This window comes from Pseudomyrmex gracilis, unplaced genomic scaffold, assembly GCF_002006095.1.
Source record: "Pseudomyrmex gracilis isolate BER0280 unplaced genomic scaffold, ASM200609v1 scaffold_236, whole genome shotgun sequence".
Classification (NCBI taxonomy): Eukaryota; Metazoa; Arthropoda; class Insecta; order Hymenoptera; family Formicidae; genus Pseudomyrmex; species Pseudomyrmex gracilis.
In genome coordinates this window covers 218,607-238,456 of record NW_018020820.1, presented here as the reverse complement: position 1 = coordinate 238,456, position 19,850 = coordinate 218,607, and the positions used below count along the sequence as shown (strand labels likewise).

The following is a 19,850-nucleotide window of genomic DNA, read 5'->3' as shown; positions in this document are numbered from 1 at the left end:
TTATTAAATAATTGCTTATTAAACATCTCCCCTCCACTAAAATGCCTGATTTTCGCGTATATAATAGGCACGGCGTGCTCGCTCAGTTCGAGCGCAACTTCGTTGCGCGTGAACTTGGCGCGAGGCACTACCGTGCCTCTTGATTACGTTATATATATATATATATATATATTTTAGTGAAACATATTACATATATACGATACAAATTGTGTCTCCTTTCCCGTGATCCCCGTAGGAAACCAGACACGTGTCTAATGCTCCGAAATCGATTTTGTATCGGAGCTGCTTAGACGTCTGGCACGCGTGCTAAGTTTATGCGTCATACACTCGCTCGGTGCATACACGATACATAAAAGCGTCAAATAACGTCAACAGGCGTTTTTGGACCGTGGTGTTTTTTATTCAAATCATCAAGATATTTTCAACGATAACGGCGTCGAGAAAGAAAAAAAGAAATAGATACGTAGATACAAAGAATGAGAAAGAGAGAGAGAGTATAAAGTAGAAAAAAGATTCACTCTCCCCACATAGAGAGATAACCCTCCCGTGAACAAAAACGGCGCGGCGTGCGAATTGAAGTGGCGAGTGGCGGATCTCTCGCGGACACCGAAAAGGAAAAAGAAAACCATTTACTCACCGGCAATGGCGACGAACAGGAAGAATATCCACGTATCCATAAGTCTGCCGGTCGAGAAGAAGCCGCCAGTCCTGGCTGGTGAGACTCGCCTGTCCATCACGCTCCGAAACGCATAGCTGATCCTGACACTTCGGGGATGAGACGAAAACAGAGAGAAAGAGAGAGGGAAAGGGGATGTACACTCCTGATGCGCGTTCCTACTTTCTTCTTTTTTTTTTTTTTCTTTTTGATGATCGCGACGAGAAGGTTTGCACACCCGACGATTTTGCACCGAAACGCGCGAATCACTGAGGAATCCTTCGAAAGAGGCGCGCGCGCGCGCGCGTCGTGAGTCGTCTCTCTCTTTCGGTCAACTTCACACTGTGAATCCGATCGGATCGTCCTTGTCCCCTCAAGCTCTTGTACGTGTTATTTCTTTCACATCGTACTCGCGACACGTCCTCTTCTCTTCTTCACGAGTCCGAACGTGAACCGAAACGCACCGAACACGAAACGTCGACGACGAGGACGACGATCGGGCTAAGCGGTCGCGCGCACCGCCTCCTCGCGCGCTCCCGCGACGTGCGCGCCTACGCGTGCGTAGATTATGCACTATATTACGCACTCCCGTCTGTCCGCATGTGCATATATATATACATATATATGTGTGCTTGTATATACGTGTGTATATACGTTACGTCCGACACGTCCGACGGTGTGTCTATGTTTGTAGGCGCGTGCGGAGTGAGATGAGACGACGTAGCACTACCGGCGCCAGCGATCCTGTCTGCCTCGCGCGGAGAAAACGATATACAGAGGGAATAAGGTAGCCGCGCGCTCTGCGACGACGACGGATAGAGGAGAAAGAGAGAGAGAGAAACGGACGCGTACTACCTCGCGCGACGGATCGGAGAGCACGTTTGTTGGCGTGTGTCCGCGCGCGCGAGACAACGGAGAAAGAAAATGCCGATGATGGCCAAAAGAGGGAAGTGTCCTCTCTTTCTCGTGGACGTGGAGCGCGAGCGGCGTGCGTTGTACTACGGACGAACGTCGTGCTCTCACCGCCGCGTTGCCCGGAGTATTGACCGACTCGACTCTCCGGCGAACACACGGTGCGGTGCGGCGCGGTGCGGCGCGGCGCGACGCGGGCGAGAAAGAAGGGACGACTGACACAAGCGCGGGGGAAAGGAGATGGGAGAATCAGGCATGCTCCGTCCCTCCGTCGTGCCCGAGAAACTACCTTATAGCTTGTGGTCTTACCGGCTGCGCGCGCAGCTCTCCGAATCTCACTCGTGTGTCGGTTTCGTGTACAGCCGGCCGGCGCGCGCGACGCACGACGTTGAAAATCGGTGTGTGTTGCGCTCGCATATAGGTACAATAGTGTCGCGGGTCCGATCCGTGAGCGAATTAAATTTGGAGCGAACGAATACCACAATAGAGTTTCGCCGAGACAGGTGTATCGACAACTTTTGATACATCGACACTTTTATATATCGCGATTTATACATATTATTGTGGAAAATATTACGGATCAAAAGACGTAACGAGATTATAAATTTTATCTTGCTGTAGACACGCGTATTGTCAAGAGGATACGATCTGATCGAAAAATCAGAACGTTTTGTGGGATTAATTAAAATTCTCAAATGTTGTAGAAAAAATATTCAAGTTGATACACAAAACTATCATAAAGAATGTTTACTTGTTTAAACGGAATAAAGATAACAGATAAAAGGATTTACACGATAACAGAGAAGAAAAGTTACGTACAATTTAAAGAGTTTGTATCTCTCTCACAAGATTATTTCGTGTATAAAATTAAAAATACAATGTTATACAAAGACGTTATTCCCGTTCAGGCGGAGTTTCCGATTATTAATGCAAACCAGTAAAACTCGCTCGTTACGTGAGACGGTGAAAATATAGCGCGTCTAAAAGGCGAGGGTTCTCGGATATAAGCGTACGATTAATGTTGGAATAAAGTCAAGACGAGCGTGTTTAAATCCGGCATATTCTCTCGAATGCACGGGAGATGAAAACTTTTATCACGCTTGATATCGCGATAAGACGTCATGTACCGCCGACCTTTGGCCATTGTCGGGAGGAAATTTTATATAGACGGTGACGGCGCGAGACACACAACATACAGACACACACAGACAGAGGAAAAAGTCGTTGAAATAAAAAAAAAGACTCGACGTTTTAAGACATTTCGCCGCACACTTTCTCAGATGAGTCACTGTGCGCGTGTGTCATTTTTTTTTCTCACGCAAATGCGCACAATTGATGCGCTCGATTGATGCGCGGAAACGGAGAAAATAATCGTCGGAAACGTGCAATACGTCAAGCGGGACGTATATTTTTCCGATACACCATCTTGATATATTGTCGACAGAGCACATAACCAGCTGAAAGAAATTGAGAGAAAAGAGAGAGAGAAATACAATTGATGCGTTATATGTCACTTTGCTGAAGTTTGCTGCTGAAGTTTCGCGCTATCTTTATGTTGAATCGCGTTCGTCGTGAAGTTAGTTACATTCAAGTACCGCGAATTATAGTCGATGAAATAAAATGAGAATAAGCTCGTCTTTTCTCTCTCTCTCTCGACAACCACAGATCGCTTTCGATCAATATTTTGAAAATACGTATATTTCCTTTAAAAGTGTTCTATTTGTTCGCCCCAAAAGTGTTTTCTCCCGTGACACGAATTTGCTCTCAGATCTGAAGTGTTGTAATTCCCAGGTGACGTTCGGCGCGATCATACGCGTATGAAAAAGAAAACTTTTTAAGGAAAAAAAGAAAAAAAAATGAAAACGTACACATATTTTTTGATACATGTCAGTTTCTACGATTCGTTTCACTTGTCTGCGACGTTTCTGTATACACAATTTTATCACTCTCTCTCTCTCTCTCGCGCGCGTTCGGATGCAGATAATAAAATTTGATATATTTATTTTCGACAAAACACAATTTTCGATAAGCATATGTATTCTCGCTAGATTTATCGAGGCAACAAAAATACCGCGCCGGATAAATAAATCGATCTTGCGCACATCGAGCGGAAAATTCGTCAGTTCGTTTCGCTTGCATTTTGTTTGTTTGTTTGTTTGTTTGTTTTTTTTTCGATTTTTCTATACATATACGCTATTACCGATCATATATACCGTTAACACTCAATAAAATGCTCGCCTGCAATTTTCCCCGGATAATATCTTGTGTCGGGCGGAGGAGATATTTCCTCAAATTCGTATCATGGACAGACGTGCTTTATTGCACTCAAGAACACGTGTAGAATCTATATTGACGCTCGATATTCCAGCTTGATTTTGCTGCAGCAGTGGTTCTCGAATCTCCCGTGCTCATTTGCACATGTGTGTAATTTAATAAAATAATATTAAAATTAAGAATATTAAACACAATTATGCATACAGCTTTTTTTCTCGTAAACTTTTGATACACGAGTTATTTAACGCGATAGCTTTTTTTGAATATTTTTTACATGCATGTGCTCCTTTTATATAAAAAAGAACTCTTATATCCTCTTCAAAATCGAAGCTCTCCAATCTGAACTGCTCGGAACTCTTAAAAAAAATGTCACCCCCGGTAGTTAAAAAAATTGCTCGTGATCATCTTCGAGTAGTTCTCTTTATAAACTGTATGTAAAACTGATTAGTTGTCTTTTTGAGAGCAGGATCTCCGATTTCAAGAACCGTGTAGTCGCGATGTGTTGCGCGGGGTGTCGACTTCCACACACGCCGGCGGTGACGTTCGCAGTTACTCGCACGTGGCTCTCGAAAACGACACGTCGTCATGTGCACAGCGCTCCCCGTACTTAGCGGGGTGCTTTTGTCTAATGGCGCGGCAGCGTTTATTGGTCAATTGCATAGGTACGCACGTACACACGTACCGCCGCACCGCTTGCTGCTCGTATCGCGGTCGAGTGATCTCCAGTGTTTATCGAACACTGACGGATACTCTAAGTGCGCGCGCGCGTCAAACGCGCTCGAATTTTCACGGGAGTTACTCGAGCGTGTTGTTTTGTAACTCCCGATAACAAATTAATCGAACACGTGTTACACATCAGTGGGTGGAAGAAGATTCTAAATATTCAAAATGCAAACTATAGCATCTCCGAGAGAGATAATTCTAGAATCTATCTTAAGGAAACCGAGAGGGAAAAATATATACGAGGGAAATGAAACACAAGCAAAAACGTGCGAGAGAATTTTTGTTGTAAACACGAATTATTTTTTATTATCAATGTCCTTTGCGATACGTACACACAGACTGGCACAGTTAGTTTGACACGACACTCACATAATTACGCGCGCCTTACCACATTTACGCTCATCAAAGATCGTCACAATCCGCGATTCGTCGAAAGATATTTGCGTGCATTTACATATTCGTCGTCTAACGTAGAGCGTATTGTACGCGTATACGTGCAGCCTACATATATTATACATTTATACACGATTACGCACGCATATACAACATATAATACAAATGTATTTTGCTGGCAAATATGTAGTATGTGTACATATAATGTATATATATAATATACATGTATACACACATACATAAACGTTATATCCACCGTCACGCAATTACCTCGTACAGCACAGGGATTCAATAGATATCCACTAAACATTATCCGGATATTCAATACTCAATAGATATCCACGGGATATTCTTTATAAGATACAGTGTGCTGTGTGGAAAAATTTTCAAATAACAAAAGAAGAACAGAATTCTCGTTTTCTTTGTTATGTACATAAATACACATACGTGAGTGTGTGTGTGCGTGCGTGTAATTTTTTTGCACCTTTCGCGGTTACAAATATTATTCGCGATCTCGATGTTTCTCTCTCTTTCTCATTCTCACTCATTCTCTACCGATCGCTCGTGCACAGCTCATTGTTCTCGCGTGCGTGTCATTCGGTGACAGAGTTTTGTTTTTTTTTTCCCTCGCAAAGATTTTACGCGATAGAGTACGTTCGCACGTGGCGTGACGAATTGTAGTGGTAGCAGATAAACAGTGGGCGAATGGCAATAAAGAGCTCTTTTAAGAAAAACTATGTTTCTCTCGATATATTATTATTGAAATATACATACATACATATATATATATATATATATATATATGTATGGAGAGTCAGGCGCGTTGTTTTTCTCTCACGACGCTGACCTTTTCGATGGATTCTCACAACCTTCTGCATTCATATATAAATCTCTCTTCGCATTCGCGGTAATAATAATCTTTTTCCTATTTTCAATATATCACACACTGGTTCAATACAATATATTGACTACATATGCACATGTCGTTATAAGATAATGCTCTTAATTCTTTAACATCTATAACAGGCTTCGCGATCGTGTCATCGATTTCTTTTTTTTTTTTGGTTTTTGTTTTTTTCTTTCACTCCGAATATGATCGTATTAATGATTTTTGTTTGTCGAAATCGACTTTTCGCACACCTCACTACCGATGGTCGACTGTATATGTACAGCAATTCGCATATATAGTTTGTGTTCTTATCGATGTGATGCACACACACACGTTACCCCTATTTATAGTGTCCGCGTACACGTTTCAAATATGTTCAAATTGCGTTCCTATTGTTACCGCGCGTAACCTGCGCTTTCAAATTTCCATTTTTAGCCTCGCTTGTGCGTGTAAAAGTGGGAGTTTCTCTCATCCGCCCACGCTCGAAACATACACACAATTCGCTCCCTGTTTATACATTCTCGGTCTTTTTAATATACGATTACTCTCTCTCACGGACGGCGATATATATAAAATGACGTTACCTTTATTATACGGATCATATTACAATGAATATCCAAGGAACACTCTAAACCCTGAGAGTATTTGAATTTTTTTTATTTTAAGGAAGTTGCACTCCTTCACGACGCAATTTCGTCGCGTTTCTTTCAAAACTTTTATCAGATATAAACTTTATCTGATATTAAGCGTTATTATTTATTTATTTTTTGTGTCATTTTCACTGTGTGTGTGTGTGTGTAAGAAAAACGACCAAACATCGTCATGTTATAAAACCAAATTGTTTTTCCCCGCTTTGGATATCGCAATATTTCGCGCACACATATAAATGTAATGAGAGAGTATAAAAGTGTGAGTGAAAATTCTTTGACTCGAAAATAATGCACAGAATAGATGCATGTATTTACAAAACATATAATATTCTATTTTTGTCCGAGATATATATATATATATATATATACATATACATATTACGTATTTGTGAAGATCAAGTTTGTATAACTGAAAGAAAAGAATTTTATCTATCATTAGACGCGTATTAGTCGTCGGATAATTGATCTAATTTCGAGAACTAATGCATTTTCTTATGTTTTTTTTTGTTACGAATACAGAAGATTATGATAATGACGCTGCGATAAAACATATCACCCGATATTGAGGGCGCGTGTGGCATCATTTTATGGCACTCCTTCGCATATTACCACCGCATTATAAGGAGTTTCAAAACATTTGTGACACACACATAATAGTAGAAAAATTAAGTAACGCACTAAGTTGTACATTCGTATATGAGATAACACATAAAACTTTACTAATCGAAGTGTGCTCAGCGTGGTTGGGAAAATATCGGTGCGCGAATATAAGCATAAATATATTACACACGTGTGCGCGTGTGTAAGACGCAAAACCTGTGCGCAAAATCGTAAAATCGGGATTTCTTGCAAATCAATTGATAATCATAATAATAATAATCTGTATATTGAGTATCGACATTTATCTATTTGCGGATTTGTTAGATTGCGAATGTTCAGTCTACGGTAGAGAGAGACATTTCTATTTCCGCCTCGTCTAAGCGACATCTAGTCATCGTTTCGTATCGTTAAACACGAGTAAAATATTAAGCACTCCGCAGATTGTTTTTTTTTTTTTTTGCACAAGATGATTAATGATTTATTCGTATGCGCCATATCAAGGAAAGAAAAATAGCACAACCGTAAACTTCATCGACAACAACGGAGTGGTGTTTTTCTTGTTTACGTTCAGCGTTGACCGCACGACGCGATTAACAGAATGCACAATTTTATTGTTCTATTCTTGTTATAGAAGCTCCAGGTTTAAGTTAAAAAAATATTACTTTTTAAGAATGGCCAGACGAACTGTACGAGCAAAACAATAAAATTGCGCGTTCTTTGGAATAGCTGAATACAAATAATAAAAACATTCTTGCGTCATTGTCGATGTAGTTCAACTGTAATTCGGTTTTTGTTTGATATATAAAAAATTTAAGAATGGCCGGACCTGTTTCGGTATATTTTCCCCCTTTTTTTATACAAAAAATAATTTAGAACCAATTTGTTTTTTAATCTTCAACAGATCCTGTTTCTAGGACACGCAACTTTGCGAGTATTATATCGGTGAAAATGGCGATGTTATTTTTACTCGCGTCTAAAGCAGCGTTTACACGCACGCTGCAATGATTAGTGATGCCAACTGAACGGCGTCCATAAATTGTTGCCACATAAAACTGGCCAGCTTACGCAGTGTTTACGCAATGTTGCTACTGGTGCGTAATGTGGACAATATATTATAATCTCAGTCTCAGAACTCTTTATTTTAAACACACAGCAAATGACAGCAAGCATGTAACTTATTCAGATGTCACACTTGGAATTGGCACCGATAACATTAGAAGTAAAAATATTTCAACTTTCGATTTCACGGCATCGGCAAACGCTAGATATTAATACTAGCGCAAATTTGTATCAAGTGTTAACGCTTGCATTTTTACTGGCGCTAATCGGCTGCCGCCACCAATCATTGCGTGTGCAAACGCGACGATTTAATCTCTGTTATCTGTGTTGCGTTCGACGTTTGCTTAATGTTAATTTTGTACTTGTATTACATTTTTTTTTGTTTTTTTTTTTTGCACGTCATTTTTTCGACACTGTTGCAATTTATTTTGAGTATCTAAAGAGAATATTATTCCCGTTTGTTAATTATTAATAAGCAAATAAAGAAATTAATGTTTATAAACAACAAACGTACATTCACATAGTGTGTGCTCTTTTACAAATATAAAAGAGGATTTAACCTATGATATATGCGTATGAGAAAACTTAAAGCTTCAATAGAACTTATAAATATACTTAAAAAATATATGATAAATTATTTTTCTTATTGTCTAAACTATATTAAATACAATAATACAAAAATTATTAAAATTAAATACAATAATACAAATTATAAAATTTAAAAAACGCTTATTTTCTTTTAATTTAAAGTATCCAGTTGAAATAATCAAACCGCACGTCAGTCTTTATATTGTCAAATACAAATCAATTTCTTTTTACATTAAAAAGAGAAGAGAATATAGTGTAAGTAATACCTATGTATGTTATAATGTATACTATATGCAAATATATATGTTCATAATATAGACAAATATAATAATTGCATTGAGGAAGTAAAACAGCTTATCACTGAAGATAAAATGCTTCTATACATATAAAATTAATTTTGACTAATTTTGTCTTTGTCACAGAACCTGTCCGTATTTACCTTTTGTGCTTTATCATACAAACTGATAACAGTCTTATAAACTCAGTATCATAAATTTTTACATCTCAGACTTATATAAATAAAATATTAAAAAATTAATACAACAAAAGCAATGTAATTAAATACAACTCATGTTCTTTATTTACATTTATACTAATTGAATTTTATATCAGGCACCAAGAGCTACTAAATTTCTAAAAGCACAAGTGTGATTCTCTTTTCAACAAAATGGATTAAATAAGCAATAATATAGAAAGGATGTCTGAAACTTTTTGACGCAGCCGAAGTGTGAAGATAGATTGTGTCAATTTGAACAGAAAAGTCACGTATCAATTCCGCAAAATTCGTACTAGTTATTAAGATGTTAAGTAATTAAAGCCAATAAACGCCAGAGTCCAGCTCATCGTTTTACACGCACTTATTGATTTGTATTATTAGAGGTGTGTAAATGTTTTCGGCGTTTTTTTACTAAAAAATCTTTATTATTAAAAATACAAAATGTTCAATCTTAAAATATTTTCCCTTGCTTTCTATCACCTTCTGCCATCTATCGAGTACTTGATGAATTCCGGATCGGAAGAATTCCTGAAGTTTGGAGACGATAAAAAGTTATCAATACATTTTTGAATATCTTCTATTATTTCGAAAATATTGTTGCAAGTATGTATTCGGCAATGCCGAATATGCACTTTATCGATCTCTCTTTTTAAAGACTAGAACAAGTTTTATTCGCTAAAAATGATGGTAATTCGCAAAGCACATACAATGCGTGAGATAAAAAAGCAAGGTCAGTAACAAAGCCGAAGATCATAGCGCCATCGATATGCGCCAATATTTTAATAACTATTGCAAGTTTTGAAAAATTATACATATATTTTCTGTTCATCTATCACCGGCTGTGTCAAAAAGTTTTAGACATCCTATGTATAAACTAATCAACAATAAAGAAATACTATATATATATACATATGTATATATACATATAAGTTCATTCAAGTGTCTATGACACATACTTCGTTGTGTCATTATTAACCAGTTTTCTATCAATTTTAGGATTTTAATATCTACTGGATTTATATCAATGTATTAAAATTCTTTGTTACATTATTTTATATTGCATAAAAATTGAAATGATGTATATAATACTGTTCCACTTCTATTATAATTATGCAAAAGAATCAATAATTTATTCTCATGTAAATATTGGATTGTTCAGAAATTACACGTAGCGTCTTTTTTTTTTTTTTTTTTAATGAAAAAAGGCTTATTGTATCGACTCACATAACTTTTGTAAATGCTCCTATATACGGTGCTGTTCGATGTATTTGCGCGATATCTCGTGCACATGTCTCAGATACATTGCCACAACTATTGAAAAACACGCTACAAACTTTCCAAATAACCCAATATATATTATTAGGTTATTAATAACCCAATTATATTATTTAGCATAGAAAAACCTGGAGGGTTCAAATCACATAAGAACACACATTTAATGTGTGTTCGATCTTATAGAAAACTGTGATAAAATTTGTTGTAACGTGAGAACTCTTCGACTATATACGAGAGGACGAAGTGATAAAGAAATAAATATGCTTAAAGCTATAACAATTATTATTTGAAAGGTGAGCTCGATATATACGATGGTGTCGCCATATGAAATTATTATAGTCATTTTATGACCAAAATCTTTCTTATATGGAGAAGTAAAAACCTTCTCTTAATATTACATATTATGCAATAAAAAACGCTCAATTCCATTTTTATGGTAAAAAAGTGATGTGTTCACACAAGTAGAGACATGGTCTCGATTTGTATCATTCAGATGATAAAAGTCAATAATCTCTGACAATTAGTTTTTTTTTTTTCGGATTATATATTAAGTCAAAGTAAACGTTCTATAAGTTTGATTAAAAAAATCTAATTTAAGCTTTTGGAGCTCACTTGGCACATCTATCATGACATCTATGCTCCACAGATTATGTACAGAATTGTATATAAAGAAGAAAAGATACTTTAAATCATAATGCTACGTCATTATCACTACACAATAAGAAACAGAAGACAGAAAACAATCATACGTATGGTTTGAGAGAGAAAGAGAGAGGGGGAAGAGAGAGAGAGAAAGAGAGAAAGACAAAGAGAGAGAAAGAGAGCACAAAAGAATACTTGTTTTCACAATAGATCTTAAGCATGATGATGTATCAGTGATGTTTTCTCTCAGAAACAAAAGTTGTGCAATTGTGACACCATTGTTATGGTCGTCTGTTTTTTGCAAAAGTGTACGTACATGTATATATACACTCCTCTCTGTGAATTTATAAAATGGTACACTTTTTCGAACGCCGCCGTTTCCTTTGATTTTTCTCCAATTCAGCCGGTGGCTGATTTCTAATGATGCGCACAACCTTGAACAAATATATTTACTCGTATATATACTTCTATATTTATATAGAAAAGCAATAATCTTGCGCAATCAATCTCACTTCATGAAATGCAGCATCTACATTTAACGGTGGATCTTTGGCTGAAGTTTCGATATAAGGTATGCCTAAACGTTGAGCTAATTCCTTTCCCTGCTCCTCTGTGACCTTCCGAAAATGCACCAGATCGACTTTATTGGCTACCAACAGCATGGGATAAACATCTCTGTCCTTTACTCGTAAAATTTGAGTATAAAAATTGACGATATTTTGATAAGACTGTACATCCGTCACAGAATACACCAAGAGAAATCCGTCTCCTTTTCGCATGTATTGTTCACGCATGGCACTAAATTCCTCTTGACCAGCTGTATCCAATACTATAAACAAAAATACAAGAACACACATATAAGCCAGAACACATCGATGAAATAAAATGATCTTGTGACACATTTATATAAATACATATTTACCATCTAAGATACACCACTGGTTATCCACTTCTGTGTGTTGTATGTAACTATCTTCAATTGTGGGATCGTAATCCGCAACGAACAGTTTTTGAAAGAACTGTATCGTGAGAGCGCTCTTGCCAACACCTCCTTCACCAACAACCACCAACTTAAAGGTCATAAGGTTATTATTATTAGGTGGACGTGTCATCCTGATTCCGGGTCTTCTGCTTCTTCTTCTTCCACTATTTTTTCTGTGTTTGCCTATTCTGCCACTTTTTTTTTTGACGTAATGTCGTCCTCGGCAGTGCAACCGCACGTGGAGACGAGTTATTTCGACAACTCGAAAAAACTCCTGTCAATAAAAAAAATCACCTCTTAAGAATCCGTGTAAACCAGAGAACACGTAGCACATTGTTTAACACATCGGTGTAAGCAAAACAATCAGTTAATAAAATCTGTCAACAGAGGTACACTGTGCATCGTTGTTTGTTTTTAAGAGTAGAAATAGCGACGAAACGCGGCATTGTCGACACAGCGCGTGTGTTAATTTGCGTGCACGCACCGACAGATCGAAAATTACACGTTGGGATTCAATGATGTTTGCGGTTTCACAGTAGTTTTCACACACCAGCGATCAAGACGTAATTGTTTTCACGCAAGTGAAAGAATGCTTATTGACAATCGCTTACCTTACATGATCTGTCAATTCGCCACTCCTAATCTCGTGTTCGTATGCTGGCAGCAGTGGAAAACCGTAAAGACATGACGGTCACTTGAGCACTTGTCCGCGCACGCGTCGGTTCCATTATTGACCACGTGACCTATCTCGTAGATTTTCACCACTGGGTGCGTTCAGACAACTCAACAGTTGCACAACGGTTGAGAGATAATCACTTATGATTGGATCATACTTTTGGATCCGTTGCAGATTTTGAAGAATAGTCTTATCATAAGTGATGATCTCTCAATCGTTGAGTTTTCTGAACGTAACCACTGACATGTACACAGCATAGTTCCTATTTGTTTAACTACTTTGGTAACCAAAAACTATAGTGCACGTGACGTGAAATGTAGCATTGTAATCAAGGGCTGCGTTCCGAGTTACGCATTTATCTATAGTACACGTCACGTATAATATATATAAATGCGCGCATATGCGTAACTCGGAACGCAGCCAAGGTAGGATTGTGGAACATACCCCAGGATGTGAACAGATTAGAACCGCACACTGTAGACAAAGCGCGGAATAGAACCATGTCCAAGTTTTGAGTGACTTCAAATTATAGTTTGGTACACTTTGGTATATGTACCATACGATCGCCAAAAATCGCCTTAAATTCACATCTTGACTCGGTAGATTCACATTTTAGCCGATTTGAATGAGAACTTAACCTGACCGGTTCTCGAACCAATCCAGCTTTTCGTTTTCATTTCTACTTCTTCTTGTAGAAAGCTTTGATTGGTTAATTCTCTTATGTCTTATGCGTTATGCATTATGCAAAAATGTCTGTGCTTCGACCTTTAGATCGGCGTCGATTGCTTGTGATTTGTGAATGAGTGATCTCTTATCATAGTTTAAAAGTGATAAATTGATAATATATAGTTCAGAATAATTGTTACTTTGACTATTCTCCCGGTCACATGAGGAAAATCAGTTAAATGTAATTACTGTTTAAATTCATAAAGTTATTATTGTTGGAATAGGTTAGGTTAGGTTAGGTTACGTTTGAGTGTGTAAACGTATCTCCGATGTTGTGGCCTGAGCACAATAGAGAAAATATTAGGAATAGGAATTAAAAACAGAGGTTAAATGTAATGCACAATGCGAAAAAATAAAATATATCATAAATGTGTATAAATATAGATTGTATATGCAGCCATGACATACTTCCTGTATTTATATTTTATTTTTTGTCATTGTATAATACATTTAACTTCTATTTCTAATTCTTATTTCTAATATTTTCTCTATTGTGCTCAGGCTCTTAATGTCAGCATTAGTAAAACTAACATCAAAATAATGTTCAAAACTTTAAAGTAGTTAAAATATATTTCCAGAGAAGAGAAATAATTCTATAAATTAAATATATCAAAATACCAAAATGGATGCTGATTTGTACGATGAGTTTGGGAATTATATTGGTCCTGACTTGGCTTCAGAGAGTGAAGATGAAAATGAATACGGTAATGTTGGCGATGACGCCGAGGACAGAGAACGTTCTGACGAAGAAATGGAAGAAGATAAAGATGAATCACGAGAACAGACAGAACAAGGATCATCCATGACGGTTGTGTTGCACGAAGATAAACGATATTATCCCAGTGCATTGGAAGTATATGGACCTGAGGTAATAAAAGATTGTTTTAAAAAACTGAGAACAATTAAAAGATTATTAATAGATAATTTTTTCTTGTATGTCACTATTATTTGTCAGACAATTAAAATACTCTTTTAAACAAATATCTTTAGGTAGAAACACTTGTGCAAGAAGAAGATGCCCAACCGCTAGATAAACCACTAATAGCACCCACTAAGAAAGCAAAGTTTCAAATAAAACAGCAACAGTTGCCTGAAACAACATACAGCATTGAATTTTTAGCAGATATGATGGATGCTCCTCATCTGATCAGAAATGTAGTCTTGCTGGGCCATCTTCATCATGGCAAAACTACTTTGGTAGATTGTTTAGTTCAACAAACACATCCTTATTTGCACAGCATAACTGATGAAAAACCACTTAGGTATGAGGAAAAAATAAAATATAATAGTATATTAGTTTTTATTTATTATTTAGTATTATTTATTATTTATTAAATCAGAGGTGTGTAATAAGAAGAATTTTTATCAATATACTTATCAGGTACACAGACACGTTGTTTACTGAGCAACAAAGAGGCGTTTCCACGAAAGCTACTCCTGTTACTCTCTTGCTTCAAGATGTCAAATCTAAGTCTTATCTTTTGAATATATTTGATACACCGGGTCACGTAAATTTTTCTGACGAGGCGACTGCCGCAATTCGGCTGTCGGATGGTGCGATACTTATTGTTGATGCAGCGGAAGGTGTAATGTTGAACACTGAGCGTCTGTTGAAGCACGCGCTTCAGGAAAAGCTCGCTCTGACGGTTTGCATAAACAAAATTGATCGTTTGGTTCTGGAATTGAAATTGCCGCCGTTGGATGCTTATTACAAATTGCGACATATCATCGAAGAAATCAACGGACTGATAGCGATGTACTCGGATACGGAAAATCCCGCTTTTGTTTCTCCCGCTGTCGGAAACGTTTGTTTCGCCAGTTCCGAATACAATGTTTGTTTCACGCTTAAATCATTCGCTGCGCTATACGCTAAGACTTATCCCGATCTCAATTTCAACGAGTTTGCCAAACGGCTGTGGGGTGATATTTATTTTAATTCTAAAACGCGAAAGTTTACCAAAAAACCTCCACACAACACCGCACAGCGAAGTTTTATTGAGTTCATTTTGGAGCCTCTTTACAAAATATTTGCGCAAGTCGTTGGCGATGTGGATACAACATTACCCGATGGTAAGTTCCGATTGTTCTACTTATAATTTTCTTTTGATTTTTGGAAATTCTAATTGTATGTACCGTTTTCGAGTAGTTCTGGATGAACTCGGCATACGATTAACTTCTGAGGAGATGAAGATGAATATACGGCCGCTGCTGAGGCTCGTCTGCACGCGATTCTTAGGAGATATGTGCGGGTTGGTTGATATGTGTGTTACTCACGTGCCTAGTCCGCAAGCACACGCTTCCACTAAAGTACAACATGTTTATACTGGTCCGATAGATTCACCACTTGCACAGGACATGGTTAATTGCGATCCGGACGTTAGTATACTTCAATTTGTATTTTATCTTACTAATGTAATTTAGCATCATTAATAAGTATTAATCAACAAGGTAATCAACAAGAAGGTAATTTTCTAGGGAAGACTGATGATCCACAGTACAAAGATGTATCCAACTGAAGATTGCACCTTGTTCGTAGTACTCGGTAGAGTAATGTCTGGCACGTTAGAAGCGGGACAACGCGTTCGCGTGCTAGGCGAAGCGTATTCGCGTACGGACGAGGAGGATTCGCGCGTTCTCACAGTGGGCAGGCTGTGGATCAGCGAGGCTCGTTACTCGATCGAGCTAAATCGAGTACCCGCCGGCAATTGGGTTCTCATAGAAGGTATCGATCGACCGATCGTGAAGACCAGCACCATCACAGACCTCAATAATACAGAGGAGCTACATATCTTCCGCCCGTTAAAGTTTAACACGCAGAGCGTCATCAAAATCGCCGTAGAGCCTGTTAATCCTTCTGAACTGCCCAAAATGTTGGACGGTCTACGAAAAGTGAACAAGAGCTATCCTTTGCTGGGCACGAAAGTGGAGGAGAGCGGCGAACACGTCGTGTTGGGAACTGGTGAGCTGTATCTCGATTGTGCCATGCACGACCTTCGGCGTATGTATTCAGAAATTGACATAAAGGTCGCCGACCCGGTTGTCGCTTTCGCGGAGACCGTAGTGGAAACGAGCTCTCTCAAATGTTTCGCCGAGACGCCGAATAAACGAAACAAGTTGACGATGATAGCAGAGCCGCTAGAAAAGGGTCTTGCCGAAGATATAGAGGCTGAACATGTCCGCATTACTTGGAATAAGTAAGTAATCAGATATTGAAACTTGTTAAGTTATCAATTATTCACTTAGTTAGGTTAGGTTAGGTTTTACTACTTTTGATACGTGTTAAATTTTTTACAGAAAGAGATTAGGAGAATTTTTCCAAACCAAGTACGATTGGGATTTGCTAGCAGCGCGAAGCATATGGGCGTTCGGTCCGGACTCCACGGGACCAAATATTTTGGTGGATGACACTTTGCCTTCTGAAGTAGATAAAACATTGTTGAACAGCGCGCGCGATGCTATCGTTCAAGGCTTTCAGTGGGGAACTCGCGAAGGACCGTTATGCGAAGAACCTATACGAAATGTCAAATTCAAGATCCTCGACGCAGTCATCGCGCAAGAACCGTTGCATCGAGGAGGTAATTAATTTTTTTATTATAACTTATAGAAAATTAACTACAAATATTTGATGCGCAAAAAATTTTATAATTTTCGCATGTTTTCAACTTTTATATTTCCAGGTGGTCAGATCATTCCAACTGCTCGGCGTGTCGCGTATTCCGCTTTTCTCATGGCAACCCCACGGTTGATGGAACCGTATTTATTCGTCGAGGTGCAAGCACCCGCGGACTGCGTATCCGCCGTTTACACTGTTCTGGCGAAACGGCGAGGTCACGTAACGCAAGACGCGCCGGTGCCAGGCAGTCCTTTATACACGATCAAGGCCTTTATACCGGCGATCGATAGTTTTGGCTTCGAAACAGATCTACGAACCCACACTCAAGGACAAGCGTTCTGCCTGTCCGAGTTTCATCATTGGCAGATCGTGCCCGGAGATCCGCTCGACAAAAGTATTACCATCCGACCGTTGGAGCCACAACCGGCTACTCACTTAGCCAGAGAATTTATGTTGAAGACTCGAAGACGAAAGGGTCTCTCCGAAGACGTTTCCATCAACAAATTCTTCGACGATCCTATGCTGCTCGAATTAGCGCGACAGGATGTATTGTTAAATTATCCTCTCTAATAATTAACATATTCGTTGTGTAACGAAAAACGCAACGTAATAGCTATTAAAAATAAACACTTTGTAAAATACATTTATGAAAAATTAAATTTTCTTAACAAAATATCGCGCCTTTCCATACCTCAATTCCATTGTAATTTTATTTTAAACATTTAATTTTGCATTGTTATAATATTTTTCTTAGAATATGTAATAATTTTGTAATTGAAAAAAAATTATTATTGCTAGTACACATTTATTGATTGACCAGTCCATGGTCTCGCGGCTTTAGTACAAGAGCGAGCCTGAAGGTCTCGAGAGTTTAAGTTCGCCTAACAATAGAATTAGAACTTCTTTAGAATTTTTCCCTTTCTGTCGATACGCAGAGACCGCGTATATCGGATGAAAAGCGAACTATATCAAGACCTTCATTAAAAAATCGCATAAATTATCAGCAGTATCAATATAATTAATACCCAGCGACAACACGATGATTCTACCCTAAACTAAACTTGTAAGTTTTGTAAAACTTGACAAATAGAGGTTTTTGAAACTTGAAATATACATAGTCAATTACAGAATGATGTATGGGCGAATTGTTGGAGCCCGGAGAAAGCCACAAAAAACTTTATATTTACTAATTAATAATATCGCAATTATGTAACATAAATACGTACGTGTGTCTGCACATTTCGATAATCTGACGAGTTTTATAGCTTTCTAATACAAAAATCTAGAATTCTATGTGTGCATGCAAAATTATCTATGATGTGCACATATTTTGGAGTAAAATAGTTCACGAATAAAAGTGTAGATGTCGCCGATAGTATAGACTGGAGCGCGTCGTTTTTTACGAAACAAGCTCGTCTTTATTTGTGCGTATCTATGCGCGTGCATATGTAAAGCGACGAATAAGACGATTTTACACGTAAGATCGTTCATAAATACCGCATACAAACTGATCTATTATGAAACACTAGCTGATAAAGCAAAAGTCGTCACTTGGGAGTAGAGTATTCTGAATGAAGAAAAGACGAGAAGGAACAAGGGAAACATCGATCCATTTCGGTCGGACTCGGTAACGTTCGGTTCGCAAGAAATTCTCTGTGCGAGGTACATGAGCGATCCTCAATCTCCGTTTACGAAAACGTTCCGAACTTGGAGCATTTATATCAACAAATTTAGATAAGTTGTGTAATTTACCTTTACATATGAAGTTGCATCAACAATGCCGCCTTAATTAACATCTTAACAATGAAATGTGCAATTTTATGTGTAAAGCTATTAATGTTCCTGCTCATAGCGTTTTTATTACGGCCGTAAGTGTAAAGTCGATGTAAAAAAAATTTGTTGATATAAATGCTCCAAGTGAATGGGTGGATGTCTGTGTGGGAATATACATTAGATTAGATATCTAATGTATATTCCCACACATCCACCCATTCAGACATCCATTAGACATCTATTAGATGCCGCATGGAGCTGTCGACGTCTAATAGACGTCTAATGGGATTTTTGTTCTGTGTGGGTTGTTTGTTTGAAAGGAAGAGGAATTACATTAAACGTCATTATGATGCGTCTGATATAACACGCGTTTATAAAATAGTTATCTTTAATATTCCGTTGGTAATTAATTTAAATTTATTCCGTAAATCAAAAGAAAGCAGTAATATCTGATTATTGTTTTACTCCGATTTATATTAAAAAATGACTAATATATATCTCTTAGATCGATATGTTTCATTTAATATAGCCACATCTCATGACGAATATTTGTTCGCAAAATTTGCTATCGAGTAATTTTATTTCGTGGCAATAGATTTTATCAAAATATTGTGTTTTCAAAATTATTGTTCCCTCTTTTTTTTCTAATCTGTTAAAAACTGTTTAGTTTCACAACACGTTATAACACAGCATAAATTTTCCTCTCTCTTTTTCTGATAGCTTTTCCCATCGAAAGCAACGTGTGATATTGCATGTCAGATTCCTACATATCAGGATACTATGGGCGGTATTCACAGTCTCGTTTCTCGAGAAATAAGATCATTTCACTGTATACGTGTATATTCTTATATATAGTGCATACGTGCACATAAATAAGACCAATCTTAAATATAAGATGTACCACTATAAATAGCGCCCTGTATC

General features: G+C 37.7%; 2 protein-coding genes across 3 annotated transcripts; one reads left to right on the top strand and one right to left on the bottom strand.

The window, feature by feature from the left end:
- Positions 1-8,868: 8,868 nt before the first annotated feature.
- LOC109859072 (ras-related protein M-Ras-like) lies at positions 8,869-12,837 on the bottom strand. Of its 2 annotated transcripts, XM_020436944.1 has the most exons (5): positions 12,750-12,837; positions 12,079-12,412; positions 11,669-11,985; positions 11,473-11,590; positions 8,869-9,767 (listed from the first exon to the last, which is right to left on the bottom strand). In XM_020436944.1, the coding sequence occupies exons 2-4, from the start codon at positions 12,266-12,268 to the stop codon at positions 11,501-11,503; spliced, it is 597 nt and encodes a 198-aa protein (XP_020292533.1). In that variant the 5' UTR covers positions 12,269-12,412; positions 12,750-12,837; the 3' UTR covers positions 8,869-9,767; positions 11,473-11,500. The 2 variants fall into 2 exon arrangements, with proteins under 2 accessions (XP_020292533.1, XP_020292532.1); XM_020436943.1 differs by having other exon boundaries at positions 8,869-11,590.
- A 745-nt stretch (positions 12,838-13,582) lies between these two features.
- Positions 13,583-17,794, top strand: LOC109859080 (116 kDa U5 small nuclear ribonucleoprotein component). The gene is made up of 8 exons (XM_020436961.1): positions 13,583-13,721; positions 14,119-14,408; positions 14,531-14,802; positions 14,922-15,610; positions 15,687-15,916; positions 16,016-16,734; positions 16,835-17,115; positions 17,218-17,794. The coding sequence occupies exons 2-8, from the start codon at positions 14,163-14,165 to the stop codon at positions 17,721-17,723; spliced, it is 2,943 nt and encodes a 980-aa protein (XP_020292550.1). The 5' UTR covers positions 13,583-13,721; positions 14,119-14,162; the 3' UTR covers positions 17,724-17,794.
- The last annotated feature ends 2,056 nt before the right edge of the window (positions 17,795-19,850 follow it).